The sequence below is a fragment of the Dermacentor silvarum genome, chromosome 1 (genome assembly GCF_013339745.2).
Source record: "Dermacentor silvarum isolate Dsil-2018 chromosome 1, BIME_Dsil_1.4, whole genome shotgun sequence".
Taxonomy (NCBI): domain Eukaryota; kingdom Metazoa; phylum Arthropoda; class Arachnida; order Ixodida; family Ixodidae; genus Dermacentor; species Dermacentor silvarum.
In genome coordinates, this window is record NC_051154.1 from 127885802 (window position 1) to 127905479 (window position 19678).

The 19678-nt window shown below is 46.1% G+C and overlaps 1 protein-coding gene across 1 annotated transcript in view; it reads left to right on the forward strand.

Annotated features, from left to right (window-relative positions):
• LOC119436007 (PRELI domain containing protein 3B-like) overlaps positions 1 to 6180 on the forward strand; it is a 31640-nt gene extending 25460 nt beyond the window's left edge. The window contains exon 6 of the mRNA XM_037702730.2: positions 3512 to 6180. Coding sequence (XP_037558658.1) covers positions 3512 to 3682 — 171 coding nt within the window. The 3' untranslated portion in view covers positions 3683 to 6180. The remainder of the gene's footprint in view (positions 1 to 3511) is intronic.
• Positions 6181 to 19678: the final 13498 nt, after the last annotated feature.

The window sequence follows — 19678 nt, forward strand, 5'->3', positions numbered from 1 at the left end:
ATCATGTGATGGCTATGAATAGAGGCTGGAACTTTAGGCAAAATGCCTATTTTGATGTCTCTGCCTATATTGCATTTTCTGGGCATAAAAACATGTTTTTCCGGGGTTTGTTCTAGCCTCGTTTTCTTTATAATGTTATAACCTGCTAGGGCACTTGGCTGCAGGCAGCTGTTTATTACCACTGACACTTTGCCGGTGTAAAGGCTGTTATTAATAGCTTTGCAAAAGACAAGTATTGCTTTGAGAAATGGCTCAAACTGCTCTATGTGTTGATGCACTTGAAGTTTACCTAGCTTATTTGTGTGCTCACTTCACGTTTTAAGCCTAGCCGACATCATCTTGAAACTTGAATGCACAGCCATAACTCTGACCCGAGTATGGGGCTCATTTCGGACATTCAAGAAAGGTTCGCTGCCATTCCTAATGGACCTGTTGCTGATCGTGTTAGCTTGAAACTTCAATCTGTATCGGGAAAAAAATACTGGGGTTTTGATACTGAAAGAAATGTCAAAGGTTCTGACTGGTGAACGTTCTGAAGTTCCAGAGGGCGTTAAATCATTAACGTTCCGATGTACAAGTATGTGCTGCTAACTTAGGTGGATGTTATGCACTCCTTTTCTCCAAACTAATACTCTGAATAAAGGCACAATATGAAACACAAAAATCATGGGATGGTGCTTGTATGCATTGCTTTCAGAATTTTTCCGTGTGTCTAGTGACACTAGCTTTCAGGTAAATCTTATAACTTGCACAACCTGCCTCATTGCATTTTACAGTTGACTGACTTTCCAGATGCCCGATAATTCGGGCGCCAAAAACCTTCGCTGTCTGATATTCCATCCTCTTTGCCATGACCGCAGGTCCGAAACGGCATTATTGGTCGGCACCACCGCCGCCCTTTTGATTATCTCGCCTCCTCGAACCGGCACTCTCGCATGCAGATTCGCTGAAAGCCGTAGCCATCACCACGGCAACGCTAGGCCTAGCTACTTCGACGTTCGCTACCAACCTTCTTTCTGTTACGTTCGCTACCTAGCTTCTTTCTGTTAAGTGCTGGGTTTTTCATTGAAACAATTCGCCGCTGTTAGCAATGGCGCCAACTCCCCCTTTGTAATTCTCGTCAATGGCTTCGAAGCTCGGAAAGCACGGCGCGTTTGCACAACGCCGGTTACCAAAAGTCAGCTTCGCCTCAATACAGCATACGTCAAGTATTGCGGTGAAGCATACCAAGAACGGGAAGGGGCAATTATCACGGGACATGGTATGTATTCCTTATACACGCGTGCACCCGCCGTCTCCTATCACAGTACGAGCTATGATACGCCAAATAAGTGTACTGGCATGCTTTCAGAGCTATTTTGGATGTGCCTGTGGCGATTTGAGCCCTTGGGGGGCAGTAAAAGGCATGCATTTTTTTTTTCGAATGTTGACTGGATTGAGTAAATGAAATGAATTTCACAATACTGGGGTTTAGTGGGCTGTGTTCCTTAGAAAATCATAATTCATCCTCAGATGCACAGCTGATTTATCACTTGAGCCTATACATGCCTAACGTACATTAATTGGGGCCTATATCCATAAATGGCAGCTTTATTGCCTACTATAGGTGCCTAAAACAGCAATTTTCTGTGCCTAAACATCAGGTCTCTGGTGATGAAGCTGGGTCTGATGGCTTGAATGGTAGGGTTGTGCCAACGCCACTAACACGATTTCGTATCTGAATGTAACGCGCAGCCAATTTTCTGACCCATTCTCCGAAAAAAGGTGAGTGCTAGATTCGGGTAAATATGGTACCTCAGCTTCTTGAAATTGTGGGTGACATCTATTGGCACATGCTGCAATTAGTATCAAGAAGACTGTCCTTTGATTTGTACACATTACCGCTATGTCCCCTGATGTGATCACTTAGGCATCTAGCCAACAATTCTCATATGCAACGCTGACAGAAAAAATGGCGACGCACAGTGCGCTATGGAAATCTCTATAGTATGTGCAAAGATAGAACTGATTAGCCACCGTGATAGGCACGCAGATCCTATTGGTTACGTGTGTTCCCGCTCAAATATTCACGCATTCGCGCAGGCAGTTAAGAACTTCCTGTCAACACATGACCTTCAGCACACATAACATGCTTGCGGTAGTTTCCAGCTGGTCGCCTGCGAACCCGAACGGCGTTTCAATGACCTGTGCACGTGATGTCAGAACTGATCACCGATTAACTACTCGTACGATCATATTAGTGGCACGCTTTCTGTGGTGGTTTAAGGTCTGTATTACATCGGCCAACGGCGAATTTTCGCCACGGGTACACTGATTACGCCGTTGGGCCTATTTGGCACCGATTTGTTAGGTCGTTCGGGTGCCTTCTACTTAAGTTACGGTTTGATGCCAAATCGACTTGTATCTGTTTACAAAGGCTGCATGACACTCGTAAAACCGACAAACTGTCTCGTAATAAAAGCAAGTCTAAGGGATGGTACTAAGGGATGGTACCAATGTTGTTCACGGCCACCATCGCTGTCTTTGCAACACACTGCACAGCAGCATTTCATTCCAGATGCCATTTATAGACGCACATCAGTCTCTTGTCTTAGCTTCGAGCATGGTTATTGAATGCAATACACAAAAAAAGAGCGTATCAAAGCACATCTGTCATTTTGAATGCACACAAAGCATTTTCTGTCGCGTCATTTCTTATATGCCTGATGGCACCAATTGCCATAGCACAGTTGTAACTTTTTGTCTTATGCCTGGCCACATAGATTTGTTTTTGCTAGCCTACAAAGTTTTATGCACTTGTTTACAGAAGTGTCTTACCCAGCCAAATGAAAATCTGTTGGAAACATACCATGCATGGTATACTACCATCCATCTGAAGACAAGCTTTTGCTGCTACTGACTGTCGACCTTGTGTCTTCCTTTACTGTTGAGCGGCATTTACCAATTTTTCAGTAGTAACAAACTACACCAAATGGCTGCTCATTATTGCTGTACTGTGCCAAGTGTTCCAAAAAAATCCAATTTTCTGCTCCTGAACTGCTTTTGCCTGCTCCAAATCCTAAACTGGCTGGACCACCATTGTAATTATACAAAGCCAAATAATTGCAAATAAAAAAAAAAAAACAACTGGAAGGTTTCTTTACTTGTTGCACCTTTTGCTGTTTCTAGCAATAGTAACAAAACTTAGAACTGTCATATGCCCTACTTTCCACAGCTTTTAGTTACTTTGTAGCATTCCTGAGACCAAATCATGTTTGTCTGATGAACAGAATGGGCAGTTAATATGCAGGTTATGTTAATAGTATCTTTTGCATACACAGAATATTCATAACCTGCAAACATGTTGGGGCTGTAAGTGCCTCCTAAAGGTACTTTTTTGGCACCTCATTTTTTATTTGTTAATTAGTTTGAAAAGGGACAGTCTTGCTTTACTGTGCTATACATACATTGCAGTTACTTTTGGCAGTTGCCTTTTCGTATATATGGGACCTGCCTCATTCTTTCTATGCAGGGACGCTTGGCTATGGAGTGGGTTATTGGTCGTATGAGCCAAGAGGTACAAGAACTGACAAGCCGAACTGTGAAGAGCGTCGACGGGATCATCACATCAGCTGCCAAGAAAAGTATGGATGACTTGAGCCACTTGGCTGCATCAGAGCCACACTACCACTTCAAGAACTGACACTGGGCCCTAGCTAACTGCATGTTTTTAAAAGGAAGAAGCAAGACACCAGATTAGGAAACTTAACCAATTGAGGACAAGTGGCTACCTGTCTGAATGGCCATTTGTGCTTTTTGTGTCAATATGAGCATGGTGATGGAAGAGCTCATCTTGAAAGGTGGACATTTTTAGGTTGTCAGTGTTTGTGGAGGTCTTTGACCAATTTCCATCGTGGTGTGCCCACACGAAGGTTGTGCATTTGTCATGCATGTACTATGTTCTTGATGTGTTTCGCATTCAAATGAGCACAGTGCGCACATGGACAGCTGCGTGACATGTTGGCAGGGACTGCTTTGTCACTGTTGAAAGGCGAGTCAGGCTAGCTGGCTGGAATTAGTGTGTGCAGTTGAGTGCATGTTTGTGGCACTGTAGATTGTCCATTTATATGAGTGGATCTGCAGCAGTGACTTTTTTTTTTTAAGGAAGTCTGGAAGTGAGTGGATGCTGCTCTGGAGGAGCCTTGTATTTTTGTCAGAATTGCATTTGCTAGTACTTTTTAGCCAGTTGGTGTAAACAGATTGAGATTTCTCTCATACTGTAGCTAATAAACTTGCATTCTCATTTGGCTCAAAGATGGTATTTGTTCCAGAAATGGAAATCAAAATTTTAAATAGATTGGTCATAAGGGTAGTGATGCTAGAAATAACTGGTATTTGGTCTTTGTCATGATACCAAAGTTGTAACCTCAGGCAGTTTTTCTGCAGCGGGCTGGGGAGAATTATACTGGTCTTTTGCCTGTGCTGTAGTGTATGCTTTATGTATGTGCTGTACCAGCTCACTAGTGTCAGCTGCATGTTATTTAATATTTGTGAACATAGGCATTCAATTTTATTATGTAATGGAATACATTTTTGTGCCAGCACATTTCTTGGTTTCTGTTTAGGGAGCCACTTCATGTATGTGAACCCTTGCAGACCAGTTGTGCAACGATTATACACTAGAAATCCTGATGTGCTTTTCTGCAATTTGCAGAAATGCTACTGTTCATGCATATTGCATTTTTTTAGGTGTCTTCAAATAATGCATGTTGCCGCAGAATGTGGAGATACGTACAAGCCTATAAACTATGCTTCCTATGGCAGATCTTTTCATTCTTGCAGATTCATTCAGAGGGTGCATTAGGTTTTTCTCATCTTTCTGCTGCTGTTGTGAAGCTTGTATTGTAAGCAAGATCATTGTTACATGTTGATTTAACTTGTGTTATCAGCTACAGTGAAAATGAGATTTCGAAATGTTACTCGTTTATTTCGGCAAATAATGTGGTTACATACTGTTATGTATGAATACTTTCTTCAGCGTAATGCAGTAGCTTTTCATTTAGAATTGCAAATGTTGATCTGGTGGATGTGTGGGGAGGCTTTGAGTATTGGGACTCTTCCTACATAATATGACAGGGGTTTCAAACATGTAGCCTGTGGAACACCTTTGTGACTCGCTTGTGCTCGCACATCCTAGACCCTGTCGCAGTGTGGCCTGCGAGAGCCAGGTACCATGTCTGCAGCTCAATGCCCGACTTGAGACCTCAGCTGTTAAGAGTCCCAGAAAGCATGATGGTCATGCTGCAGGATGCATTCTGTCGAACAGTTTAATAAAAATCCTGCGTTGAGAACAAGTAGTCCAGCAACTGCAGCCAAATTTGCAAGCACACATTTTTTTTACTGCATTGAAAAAATGTGCCACAGATGCTTTTCTTTGTTTTTTGTTGTGTTCAAGCAGTTGGTAGAGGCGGAAGATTTTTATGAAAGCATAGTTATGGTAGTGCAGAGCCTCACTTTTAATCTGAAATCTAGAGGAAGGTGTGCAGGCATAATAATTCAATTTGCTGCAATTGAAGACACAAGTGTGACTGCCACTTTCGCTAGGTCTTTCAAATGTGATCATGTAGTCTAGCGCACAACTGCACCCGTCTCTCATGTCAGCTGTTGGCTGCATACATTTCTTGTTTGTACCTGCCAATTGTGTTGCCTAACACTTTTACTGTTTCGCTGCTGCAAATTTGTCAGTCTTGGAGCACAATTTTTGGTGTTGTGATTTTATAGGTGCCGACGTGTTTGACTGTGGCCCGTGTTGCAGGGCTGTATCGTGCAAAGTTGCGTCCAGTGTCTTGACTTTGGTTGCTTGCGCAACCGTGAAATACAGCTTTGTGTAAGCAATGTGGGATCAGCCAGTACCTTGAAACATTCTTCCACTCTTGCTTTAGCATAGATGTTGGACTGAGTAGACGGAGAGTGTGCATGCATGCATTTGCTCCGGGAACAAAGGAAACAGGCTATTTTTATAATGACCTGAACGTTTAAACATTTGATGCAAACCACACCTTGATATGTATACGTGAATACAGCCATGTACTGTACAGTATTTAATTCTCCAGATTAGAGTTTTCTCTACAACAGGCAAGCTTAAAAAGAGAAGTGCTGTAAACAGTTTGGTACAAATAAAAATGGGAACATTGTCACTGACTTGCACTCTCTTGAGAATTAATATATCATCTTTGTTTGCAACAAAACTCGCTTGAATAACTTGAGAAAGGGGTACATTTATCGTATTACTCATTCTAATGATGGCGAGACATGTCAGTCCCACCTTTCATGGCACATTCACTGCTCAGTAATTGTGAAATAGTACAACTATGATTGAACGTTTCAGTGTAGCTTTGTTTCTGAACCTTGTTTGAACGTTTTTAAAAAGGCAGAGCAGTTGCAGCCATTATTTACATCCTCTTTCTTTTCTGCTATGTTTCATAATTTCTTTCGTCTTTCAAGTCACTACAGTAGAACCCTGCTGATACGTTTTTCACGGGACCGTAAAAAAATAAAGAGCCAGGAAACAGTAAAAATTGAGAAATGGGAGTAGTGTTGAACTGCACACAATATTATTTTAATTGTTACGTGTGAAAAAAAGTAGTAGTTTTGCCCAACAGCCGAAGTATCGATTGCGATAGCAAATTAGTAGACAGCTATACAAAGTAAGAATAGTAGTTTGATCATCTGTATAAAAATGTAAACATTCGCTTATTAACTATATTAACAAGCATGGTGTCAGCGCCCACAGGCAAACATGAACACATCACACTCGATGAGCGTGGACACACGCTGTCAAACGCTGGGGTGAGGAATTTAAGCGCCGCTGCAGAAGCGAGCGAAGTGACCTTCGTGCTGTTGTCTATCGCTTCAACGCAAACTGAGCGTCGAGAAGACACAGCACGCACAAAGCTACGAGCCACCGACGCACCTGCACTGTGTAGACTCTGCCCCCAACGCAGATCGCATTTAAGATACGGACTGCGCGGCGCCGCACAGTATGCAGTTAGTGCCAGTGCACAACGCTGCCCACTATCCCTTGCTCCCTCGCCGGTGCCTCGAGTGCAATGGAAGAAGGCGTGCTTCCTCCCTGCTTTTCTTTCTTTCACGTTCGAGATTTAGACACGGTCGTTGGCTCCCCTCGCACGCTTTCACTCGCACATACGGCGCGCGGTGACGGCGTTATCGCCCTTGGACTTTATACGAAACATCTGAGCCAAAACCAATTTTAGGGCCGCAACGCGTCATATACACCATCTTTAGATAGCAAATACGGATCTCAAGGGCCATACTTTTGCTGGCGGAAACCGAAAATACGTCATAAGTGTCGCCCCCGGCACTTTGGGCGTCCAATGCCATTGTCAAGCAACCAAGCCAAGCGGCATGAAAAGTCAAAATGGCCACTCGGGCCGGCGCAGGGTGGCGGTTCGCAACGTATGATGTGGGAATGGTCCCACAGTTGCGACGTAACAGCGCGGTTACCAATGCGTTGGGTTCTATGGGAGCTGTGCCGGGACCGGCCGAAAACTGACATAACAGCCGGGAAAACGCAGCACCCAGGAACGTAACAGCGGGGTTCTACTGTACAATGATCTCTTGAACAAAATTCTTTTCTTGCACTAAAGACACAGGAAAAGCCCAAGCCCATTTCCTCCCGTATTTGTCGACCTAAAATGCTTGAAGACATGGTCTCATGACAACTGTATGCTTTTATGATTTCAGCATGGTTAGGCATCTGATTTTGTCAAACCCACACCTACCAATACTCTACCCATTTATTAGCCTCACGCACACATCCTAGAGCTATACAAGAGAAATGCATAGCCCTTCAGGCATTGCATAGAGAATGCTTTCTCAGAACTGTTGCGAGAATGGGAAGCCGTGAAAGATGATGCTTGTATAAAAAAAAGTTGCAGTTTGACCCGAAAAGTGAAGCATCGATTGTGATGGCAAATTAGTATACAGCTATGCGAAGTAAGGATATTAGTTTTATCGGCCGTATAAAGTTGCAAACATTCGCTTACTAACTAAATTAACAAGCACGGTGCCATGTGTGCACAGGTAAACATCTTGCTCGATGACCGCGAAAACTTGCAGTCAAAACGCTCGAGTGAGGAAGCGCGGCAGCAGCAGCAAGCGAATTGACCGTCGTGCTGTGTCTCGCTTCAACGCGAATTAGACGTGGGAAGCACAGTGCATACGAAGCTACCGGCACTCCACGCACTTCGTCCACTTCGCACATCGCTTTGAAGATAGGGTGCCCGCGCAGCTGCGCCGTAAGCAGCTGCTGCCGAAGTAGAACCCCTGTGCCTCGCGGGGGAAAGAAGGCCGTTTTTTGTCACCGGGATCGGCAGGTCATGAGCTCTGGGGTGGCCACCATCTTTTTTTGCCCATGCACACAAACCACCAGAACCTAGTGTGTCACAGCTCTGCTGTAAAACGAGCACATCCACTTGGGATGAATTTTGAAACGAGCATCAGTTTTGAGATAAGCGCAGTCAAACTTGCGGTAGAAGTTTCCTGCTGTTCCACCTACTTTATTAACAAAACGCCTTTTTATGCATTGAAGCTGAAAAGTTACTGGAACGGCAATGCATTTCTTTGCAAACTTTGGAAACGCGTATCTGGAAACTCGTGTCATCCTCAGAATTCGTCTCACGTGGATTTGACATTCGAAGTCACCGGCTAAAATTCGCGAATGCAGTATGTGCCAGAAAGTAATTAGTTGAAAAGTTATTTGGTGAAAATTTGTTCTTTAGTGACACATTGGTTTTCATTTTCTGTGAAAGCAATGTCGGCGTCTGAGAGTAATCCAGCTTAAGTAACATTGTTGTTACTGGTGTTTTTAAAAACTATGTTATGATAAAAAGAAAAAAACAACAGTAGAATGCTATCTTTATTAGGATGCACAGATAAGACAAACACCTTTAATTTAATACATTACCAGATTGTCCTGCTTTTCCCCCCTTTTTTTTTGTTGTAATTTTAGAGATTGTGATTTGAACACTTTCTCAAGTACATCTGATTCAGTGCATTCGATGCCGCAGTGTGCTTTTGATGCGAATTTAAAGAAGACATGCCATTTCTGTATGCTCAGGGAGCGCATAACGAGGCAGAGTCGCATGTGCATGGTAATGGCTTCGACCACTGCACATCAGGTGATGATGAGAAACAACATGTGCTGAGTGATTTTTTGTGCTACCATGCTGCTCGGTCAAATTCGCGCATTCTGACAAAGTATGACAAATAATTAGTGACACTGCCATTATGCAGCAATCTACCACAATATGAACAACAACGCATTCGCTAAGGCAGCCGCATGCCTCCACAAGCGTTGATGTGCTCACCAGAAGTCTAAGCGCAGAGACTCCGTGCCCCACATGTGTACGTAGGCTGATCGGAGCATAGGCCACTCCTTACAGTCCACTGTGTATTCGGAAACACTACTGCTCATGAGACCTAGGCAAGCAAGAAGTAAAAAGAGGGAGGGGAAAAGGGGAAGTGCTACAGGTACTGTACGTGCTGCTGACTCATACTCCATAGTGTTATGGTTACCAATTAGTAGAGCATCAGAAGGGCAGCGACTGTGTGCGGGGCACAGCTTGCGAGTACTATGAATAGTTCTGTCCATCTATAGTTGATCACGAAACGAGTGTTCCGTGAGGAGAGCTGGTACATGATAGCACATGGCTGCGCTCAGGCAAGCGCGGTCACAGCAATCGTGTCGCAAAATCATACAGCAAATATCAGGGGACACAAATTGCGCACCCTCTCACTCAGAAAACGGTGTTAGATTATAGATTGCAATGATAAAACACTGCGAATATAATCGAGCACTCTATAAATAACATATTAGCAAAAGCCAGCCAGCCAATGACAAATGAAAATCATTGAAAATACGGCTCTCAGTGCACACGAATCCAAGACGTAATTACGATCGCGAAGCACTAGCCCGAAATTCGTTTTTGGATGCTCCTTGTCATCAATAATTGTGCGTTGAATACTAAACAAGATGTGGCAAGCTATTATAAAGCAAGCAAGGTGCGGCAGGTAGGTTGCTGCTTTGGATAGTACGCTGGAGTTCGGGGAAGCTCACGGAAGCAAGTATTAAGGCTGTATACGAAGATAGTCATGACAGCACTCCCGCCAAGAACTGCCCAGCCAGGTCTTGTTAGGCACAGAAGAAAGAAAAATTTATTTCAAAACGTTTGTACACATCGTACGCATACATGTACACATATACCGCTTCAGGTAGAAAAGGATGCTATCAAAAGCCAATTTCAGTTAACCAATTTCGGAGCACATTTCTGTTAACCTGAAATGTGCTGTGTAGATAATCGGCACACGAACATACGCAGAGAATCCTAGACGACCGCCTGCAGAGTTAGGTTGAGATATGGGATGCCTGCCGCTTGCACTCTTATTTTAGGAGAGCTCAAGCTGCATGCTCCAACGTTTAGGGAGCTACACTCTCAGGATAAGGTGCATTCGACACCGTATGATCGGGACATCTAGTCTTAAAGGATGTTACGACACATTTTGGCAAAGGACACTAAAAGCGAACGCTATATTATCCTATACTGGCAGATTAGTGTTCATTAACTCCCTCAGTGTAATATTTCTTGTAAAATACGAATTATCAGCGAAAAAAGTAGTAGTTGAAGGCCAGACTTTTCAGTTTTGTCATCGTCCAAGCTAAGGGACTGGAGGAGATCCGTTCAGTTCAGTTTGAAGTGGTAGATCTTGAACTGCCTTGAGCAGTGCACACTGGTCGGCGAAGCAGCGAACAGCGCCACGTAACCGTGGTGCGACTTGTATGCGCCCAGGACCCAGAGGCTCGCATCCTTATGCTGTGAGACACCAAGTCGGCGAGAACGTAGCAGGAGTCGGCCATCGCGAACAGCTTGTAGACGTGGATTGGGCACTGCACTGAGCGCTGTGCATCAGCGCGCCTCAGTTCCTTGGGCATGTCGATCCAGTTCTTTAGGAAGATGGGTGCGCAAAGAACCCTGCAGTTGCCGAGTAGCTCGCACAGCATCTGCACACCGACGCTCGAGAAGCGCACGCTCACGCCCTCCAGCGTGTCGACCGTGGTCACCGGAGAGTGGAGAGCTTCAATGAGGCACCTGGGTGAGTAGTCTTCCAGCAGGTAGCGGCATGGCTTGACGTAACACATGTTGCGGCTCAATCGGAGGCCGTCCCAGTACAGAAAGTGGTTTTGCGAGATGTGTGGCTCGCATAGTTCCAAGGACTTGATGGAGCGCAGCTCCTGGACTACCCGGTGCACTCTCATGAACGAGTGCCTGCGCTGCATGTTGGACAAGACTGGAACCACGCATCCGTGCAGACATGCTAAGGCCAGCTGTCCTGCACTAACTGTGTTTATCTCAAAATTGACCCACAAGAATTCGTTCCATAGGGAGAGCTCTGCGAGAAGAAAGCAGGTGTTGGCCTCGCTGTATGTGCGCCAGTTGTGGTTCACTCGGCGATGGCTCGGGATGCTTCGCAGGTAGCGCAGGTTCGAAAAGAGCTGGTTGACCGACAGGCACAGGCTGGGACAGCTGCCTACGAGGTACGCGGCGTACTCGTGCAGGCGGTCGCTGCTTTGCACCTGCCGAGCATCTTGCACATGTGCAAGCCCATGCTCAAGAAGCGCACGTTCATAATCTCCAGCGTGTCGAGCGTGATCGCCACGGAGCGGTGCGCGTCGGCGACGTCCTTGGGCAGGGAGTCGTCCAACAGGTAGCTGCACAGCTTCACGTGCCCCAGGTTGCAGCTCAGCCAGAAGCCGTCCAGGAAAAGGAAATCGTTTTGGAAGGTGTTTGGCCCGCACAACTCCACGAACTTGATGCAGCAGTACTTCATGAGCAACCAATGGACCAGCCCGAACGAGTGCCTGCGCTGCATGTTGGACGCGATGGAAACCACGTGACCGCGCAGCCACACCAGGGCCACCTGTCCTGGACTGACTTCGCGTAGCTCGACGTTGATGACCGACAGAAACTCGTTCCATATAGGGAGCTCCGCGAGCTGGAAGTGGCTGCTGGTCATGCTGGCCATGCACGACATGTGATTCACCCAGCGATGGCTCAGGATGCTCCGATGGTAGCGCAGGTCCGAAATGAGCTGTTTGACCGACAGGCAAAGGCTGGTACAGCCCGACCTGGTACGCGGCGTAATTGCGCAGGGGGCCGCTGCTTCGCGCCTGCCAAGCATCTCGCACATGTGCAAGCTGACGCTCAAGAAGCACACGCTTATGATCTCCAGCGTGTCGAGCGTAATCGCCTCGAAGCGGTGCGCGTCGGCGAGGTCCTTGGGCAGGGAGTCGTCCAACAGGTAGCTGCACAGCTTGACGTGCCCCAGGTTGCAGCTCAGCCAGAAGCCGTCCAGGAAAAGGAAATCGTTTTGGAAGGTGTTTGGCCCGCACAACTCCACGAACTTGATGCAGCAGTACTCCATGAGCAACCAGTGGACCAGCTCGAACGAGTGCCTGCGCTGCATGTTGGACGCGATGGAAACCACGTGACCGCGCAGCCACACCAGGGCCACCTGTCCTGGACTGACTTCGCGTAGCTCGACGTTGATGACCGACAGAAACTCGTTCCATATAGGGAGCTCCGCGAGCTGGAAGTGGCCGCTGGTCATGCTGGCCATGCACGACATGTGATTCACCCAGCGATGGCTCAGGATGCTCCGATGGTAGCGCAGGTCCGAAATGAGCTGTTTGACCGACAGGCAAAGGCTGGTACAGCCCGACCTGGTACGCGGCGTGATTGCGCAGGTGGCCGCTGCTTCGCGCCTGCCAAGCATCTCGCACATGTGCAAGCCGACGCTCAAGAAGCGCACGCTTATGATCTTTAGCGTGTCGAGCGTAATCGCCTCGAAGCGGTGCGCGTCGGCGAGGTCCTTGGGCAGGGAGTCGTCCAACAGGTAGCTGCACAGCTTGACGTGCTCCAGGTTGCAGCTCAGCCAGAAGCCGTCCAGGAAAAGGAAATCGTTTTGGAAGGTGTTTGGCCCGCACAACTCCACGAACTTGATGCAGCAGTACTCCATGAGCAACCAGTGGACCAGCTCGAACGAGTGCGTGCGCTGCATGTTGGACGTGACGGAAACCAGGTGACCGCGCAGACACATCAGGGCCACCTGTCCTGGACTGACTTCGCGTAGCTCGAAGTTGACCGACAGAAACTCGTTCCATATAGGGAGCTCCGCGAGGAGGAAGTGGCCGTTGGTCATGCTGGCCATGTACGACATGTTGTGATTCACCCAGCGATGGCTCAGGATGCTCCGATGGTGGCGCAGGTTCGAAATGAGCTGTTTGACCGACAGGCAAAGGCTGGGACAGTCCGATCAGGTACGCGGCGAAATTGCGCAGGCGGCCGCTACACGATGCCACGTCGCAGACGCTTCCGTTGGAACGTCGCTGTCGCCTCGGGTCCATCAGCTTCGTCGACCGCGTAGCTTGAGCGTTGCTAGGTTGGACGCTGTGAAAGACGAAATCCCTGGAACGGAGTCGGGCCGCATGCTGCATCGCGCCTTGCTCGGTTGACGCGAGGGTCCAGCGTTTCGGTGCCTACTAAAAATCAAGCGAAATGACGGCGATCAGGCACGGAACCAGACGTTTGACCGTTGCAAGCAGTGGCAGCAACTGAACGTGCCAGCGCTCGTGGCCGTTGCACGTGCATCGAACGCCTTCGTCTTCTTTATTTCCAACAGTCTCTTCGCAGCTTTCAATCATTCTTTCTGCATATATAAACACCACAATTGCGCAGATTGAGAAAGAAAGCCACTTAACGAAGAACACCACACAAGCACTGATTGCACCTATGAAGAGGTCATGGTGGAACGTTTTTACAGCGAAGCTGTATATGGCTAGGTTCTGGCTAGAGTGTACTAGGATATGGTCGAGTGGGACGAGCGGCTGGGGCGGCGCATGCTTGGCAGTGAGGCGCCGGACGTGGAAAAATACTGGGGCGGCGCTGCGGTCGAAGTGGATTGGGCCGCATCAAGGTCGCGCCGTTGGAAACTGCTGGCGATACTGCTCGGCAGGGTCATTCGTACTACTTCGCGCGCTGGTATTTGCGTTCAGACCGATCATATGGGGTTCATAATTGCATATGACATGTATTTATGCCTTAAGAATAAATTCCTTTCCTTTTATATATTTTTTATTATTTTTGAATGCCGCTCGGTGATTGCGCGTGCATTGCGGCCGCAGTGTCGGCTTTCATTCTACTATGTTATTGTACGGTTCCCTTTGGAGAAAAAATCTTTTGCTCGTTCTTCAAGCAACATGTATCTCTCGTGTGAATTGTTGCGCATATGGTTTTCTATCAGTATAGGTCTTGCGAACGCAGACGAAGCAACATATGTAACCTTCCTGCTTGCCGCTTCAAACAAGTAAAGCATACCTGCCCCATCCGGCGCCTTGTACTTAGATTTACGGGAAGCATTGGTATAGATGTTTAAAAAAAAGAGTAAACTGCAGCGCAACATTCCATTCAAGTTTCCGCCTTTCTCGCGTAACAGAATTCGGAGTAATCGGTACGGGGTCATTTATTGCAGTCGGACCTCGAGCGTCGAAAACGGTTTTAGTTAACCATTTTAGCTCATATTTGGCCGTAAGCCGTACGTGGAATTTTTTTGCCAGTCGATACTTCAAAAAAGAAAAAAAAAAGAAAAGAAAGAAAGCCTGCGCGATAGCCTAATTAGTGCCTATATCGTGGATAGGGCGTTGCGCTGCTAATTCTGGAGCTCGCGGGTTCAGTCCAGGTCGCGGAGTTCGATGGGAACGAAATGGAAAAAGACTCGTGTACTTCTAGTTAGGTGCGCGTTAAAGAACCCCAGGTGGCAAAAACTAAACCGGGTGCCTCATAATCATATCGTGGTTTTGCCACGTAAAACCCAAGAATTTGCTTATATTACAAAAAGAAAAAAGCAGGTGGCTGCGTTCTTCGGCTTACTTCTGGGGGTGTAAACAACATAAATTATTCTCGAGTCTGATTTCCGAGAAAAACATGATACGCTTATCCTATATTTCATGCGTAAATGTAATGCCGTTCCCAAATGTATGACCGCTCAACTCTGCAGCTTGTATATTATAAACGGCTGCGTTCAGTTATCCGGTACACTATAATCACAACTATATAATGAAATAATTAAAGGAATGACATGTCTCAGATACACGTAGAGATACGTGCAGATCTGTTGCGTTCGTTGAAGAAGTGTGGTACCCCATGGGGGCACTCAGTTTTAATGGGTTGCAAACATGGTGAGACTGTCAAAAATTCTTGTCTGAGTCAAGTTAGCAGATTTACAGGCTGCCCCAAAACGAGGCGTTTATATTGAATGAGAGCTAGGAACTTGTTAATCAGGACTTATTAACACCCGTCCGTTAATTCTCTCAGGAACTCCGCCTCTGCGCAACAGCCATGACTCTCCGGCAGCAAAATCATTCGGAATAACAGTCCTCACTTGCATGCAGTCCCCTTTGAGATTTCAATAGTGCTGTTTTGCGTTACATTCGAAAGGAAATGTCTATTCGGCGTCGTACAGTATAATAATAACACTTGCACACGCACGCACGCACGCACACACACACACACACACACACACACACACACACACACACACGCGCACATATATATATATACATAAGATGGTTTAGCCTGCTATTAATATTATTTCTGCGGATGAAGAGTTTTATTTCCAGTATTCACTAATAAGTGTGTTACTGCAAACACGTGCGTTTATTCAGGTCGGGAGTTCTCACTTTTTCAATTATTGCATTTAGAATATTTATTTTTTCCCTTACATATATATATATATATATATATATAGTAAATATATATGTCTATGTACCGTTTGATTTGATTACCTAGAAATACATTGGTCATTCTTCGCGCCACGCATTTAATAAACCTGGTTTATTTCACTCTAATATTGTTTTCTTCGATCATTGTCTTGATCAATATCCACCAACAAGAAGCGCGTGTAAAATGACACGATATCAATAATACAATTTTCTTACGTAGCCTTCATGGTGCGGAGATACCAGTTACTTTTAGAGGACAGTGGTAAAAACAGCAGTTCACCTGGCTAAACTACATTTGGCACCGGCCGTCAAGAGTCATGGGCGCATCGAAGCAACTACAACATTAAAAAAAAATGTACTGCGCAGAGGTTCTGCGAGAAAAACTGGGCGTGCGCCAGCGTCCGCGTAGCGAACGCGCGCTCGCTAGCAGACGACGCGCTTGACATCGACAGCAAAATTGAAGACGCCGCGTTGTATAATCTATGCCTCAAATATATATGTTTGGCAAAATGGTGTAAACATAAAGTTGCAGTTTAAATAAAGTTCTATTTTAAGAGCGTACTATGCGCAATCGGCCTCGGCGCCCGCAGCGAATGTACGTTGAATATGCCGCGGAGCGCGTCTCCGCCCCAATCCAGTTCGCTCGCAACGCCCTCGCACTATTTTTCCACACGCGGCGCCTCAGCGGCAGAGCGCCGTTCGGCCCACTCGACCATTGTCTAGTACACTCTAGTTCTGGCCAAAAGTGCGTGCGTCGACAAGGTGTGTAGAAAAAAGTCGCGTCGATAAAATTGAATCAACAGTAGCCTATGTATGTAGGTTCCTTAACATAAGTGTCAAAACCAGTGAGGGATGACTATTACGTCACAGTCTACCCACCAATACACCAATTAAGGTGGATGACAGAGGATTAAGGTGGATTATGGTGGATTAAGTCTAATTAAGATCGATTAAGGAGGATGGTTGATTTGGATGCATTAAGGTCGACAAAGGTGGATTAAGGTTTAAGGTTGATTAAGGTGTCTGTCTTGATGCTTTAATTGCATATATATATATATATATATATATATATATATATATATATAAATTTCGTCATTTTAGAAGAACACAACTACTTCGCTGTTCGCCCTTGGCAGAGTGGAAGGGCACTAAGCTTTTTCACTGTGTCACGTTTGTCCTATATTAAGAAACGTACTAGTTGAGCGAAAAATGTGTATCACATAGAGTTTCATACATTAAAAACTAGGGGGAACTTTGGGGCCAGTGTCTACAGGAGCTGCTAGCAAAGTGGTTTAGACAGAATGGGTAGCTATGGGAATGATTGTTAGTATATGGATTTGCCTAGACTTCGTACTTCTGGCTTTGCACGGTTTGGTGATTTTGCAAGCTCATCATTTTCAAGAAAGAACCGTATTATAAATAATTGAAACTACTAATAAAGTCCGACAACAGGATTCGAATATATGATAGTACAGAAGCCCAACATCAAAATAATTACGCCACGGATGCATTCATTGACAAGAGGCATGAACACCCTTAATTTCTCTCGGGTTCGATGAAAGCCAGTTCGATGAAATGCTTGGAGCATTTTGACTTGGCCACCTCGTCAGGCGGAATCCCTGCTTATAAATTGCTTTGAAATTTAGGTTGCTAATAGATTGCTAATAGAAATATAGAAATTGCTTTGAACTTTAGGCCAATGAAGGCAGATAAAGCGTAATAAAAAAAGCCACAAGAAGGTCTGAAGCCACAATGTGCATGAAGATTAGACTCGTCCATGTTCTAACCATCATTCCCATGGTAGCTGAACGATCGCAGCGCCAGTTTCCTTTACTAATTATTGTATGAAATTCCATCGTGTAGCCCACTGCAGCCGTTGCCATAGGGAGCTTAAAGAGTATTGATGGTACTGCAATTTTTTTAACACTAGTGACATTGGTCAGTCCTGTTGCTATAAACATTCCGTAGGGTATAAAAAGGAGTTCTTTTGAAAAAAAAAATTGCAGTTTCGCCTGAAAGGCGAAGCATCCATTGCGATAGAAAATTATCAGAGAGCCATATGAATTAAGGATAGTACTCTTATCGGCCGTATGAACTTGTAAACGTTCGCTTGCGAACTAAATTAACAAGCATGGTGTCAACGCGCACAGCAAACAAACACATCACACTCGATTACCGCGGACGTACGCTCGCTGTCAAAACGTTGGCGTGAGGAAACGCGCCTGCAGCAGCGCGGGAAGTGACCTTCGTGCGGTCTATCGCTTCAACGCAAACTGAGGCATAGAGTAATATAAACAGAAATAGTGGACACTCCCGTAGGCCCCTGCGGCCGACTTTCGCTCTTAGCGCACCTAGCGGAATCGGCGAAACACACGAGCCTCAAAGATGGCCGCCGCACGCCGCAGAATCTCTGAAGCCATGATTTCATTTTCGTTTCTTTTATTATTTTTTGTGACCAGTAACGTTGCATAACATCGAGTGATTTTATGCAGGCGCTTCTGCCGCTGTCTATATGTTGCGACGACGTGCGCACAAAACTGTTTCACTTTATATTAGTTTTATTTCAATTCATATTCGTTATATTTCAAGCTCGTAACTTAGCACTACAATCGTGCCAACTGTTAATGAGGAAGTAGAACTTTAACGTTTGTGATAGTGTACAGTGCCGTCCACTGCTAAGTGGAGCGCGCGAACGGCCGTCTTTGCTCTGCGGGGTGACACCTGGCGACGGTTGCTGGCTCCGAAATAGCGTACACTAGCTGGAGCATGCATCATCATCATCAGCCTATATTTATGTCCACTGCAGGACGAAGGCCTCTCCCTGCGATCTTCAATTACCCCTGCCTTGCGCTAGCTGATTCCTGACTTCACTCTTCATCTCAATCTTCATTTGACTCTTCATCGGAGTACAGGCGCGGCATTTGCGTCCCTCCGAAGGAAGCATCGTCCCGATGCGTAACTTAAGCATACACTCTAAAAACAGTTGCACCCTTTGGGGCGTATTTTTGCCACAGAACAATAATCGTCATCTGACTTGCGTGGCTTTCCTTTCTTTAACGCTGTGCGCCCGGCACTTCTCGGTCACGAACGACAAGAGCGTTATCAGCGTGACACAGTGTTCTCGACAGGAAAGTAGCAAGTGCAGAGTTTTCAAGATAGGAAACGCAAGCAAGACAGATGACGATTATTGTTGTGTGGCAAAAATGCACCCCAAAGGGTGCAACTGTTTTTAGAGTGTCAATTGACCAAGTGTCAAGAAATCACCTGGCGTCGCCTACAGACGCATTCGTTTCCTTGCCCCCAGATCCTCTCCTACATATACCCGGAGCTAATCAACCCCCACTGTAAGCTATGTGGAGAGATCGCCACTCTCAACCACATTATCTGGGACTGCCGGAAGGACCCTCCCCCCCACTCTCTTATGGCCACTCCCTCATCCCGGGCATGGAATAATATCCTCGCCGGGACTAGCCTGGAGAATCAGCTCCGGGCCATGGACAGAGCCGGGGAGGTGGCTGTCAGGCACGACCTGACAGACTACCTCCCCCCTTGACCGACACCTATTGTCGAATAAAGTTGTACCTACCTACCTACCTACCTACCTACCTACCTACCTACCTACCTACCTACCTACCTACCTACCTACCTACCTACCTACCTACCTACCTACCTAGAATGTATGAGGGCGGTGTAGAAATGGCACAGAGTAAGACAAGCAAAACAAAACCACACACACAAAAAAAAAACAGCAGAAAAGAACAAACGAAACTTAGTTCGACAGATACGGCTTCATCCGCACCACATGCACTACTTCGGGTAAGTGCTTGCGGCGACTGGAGCTAC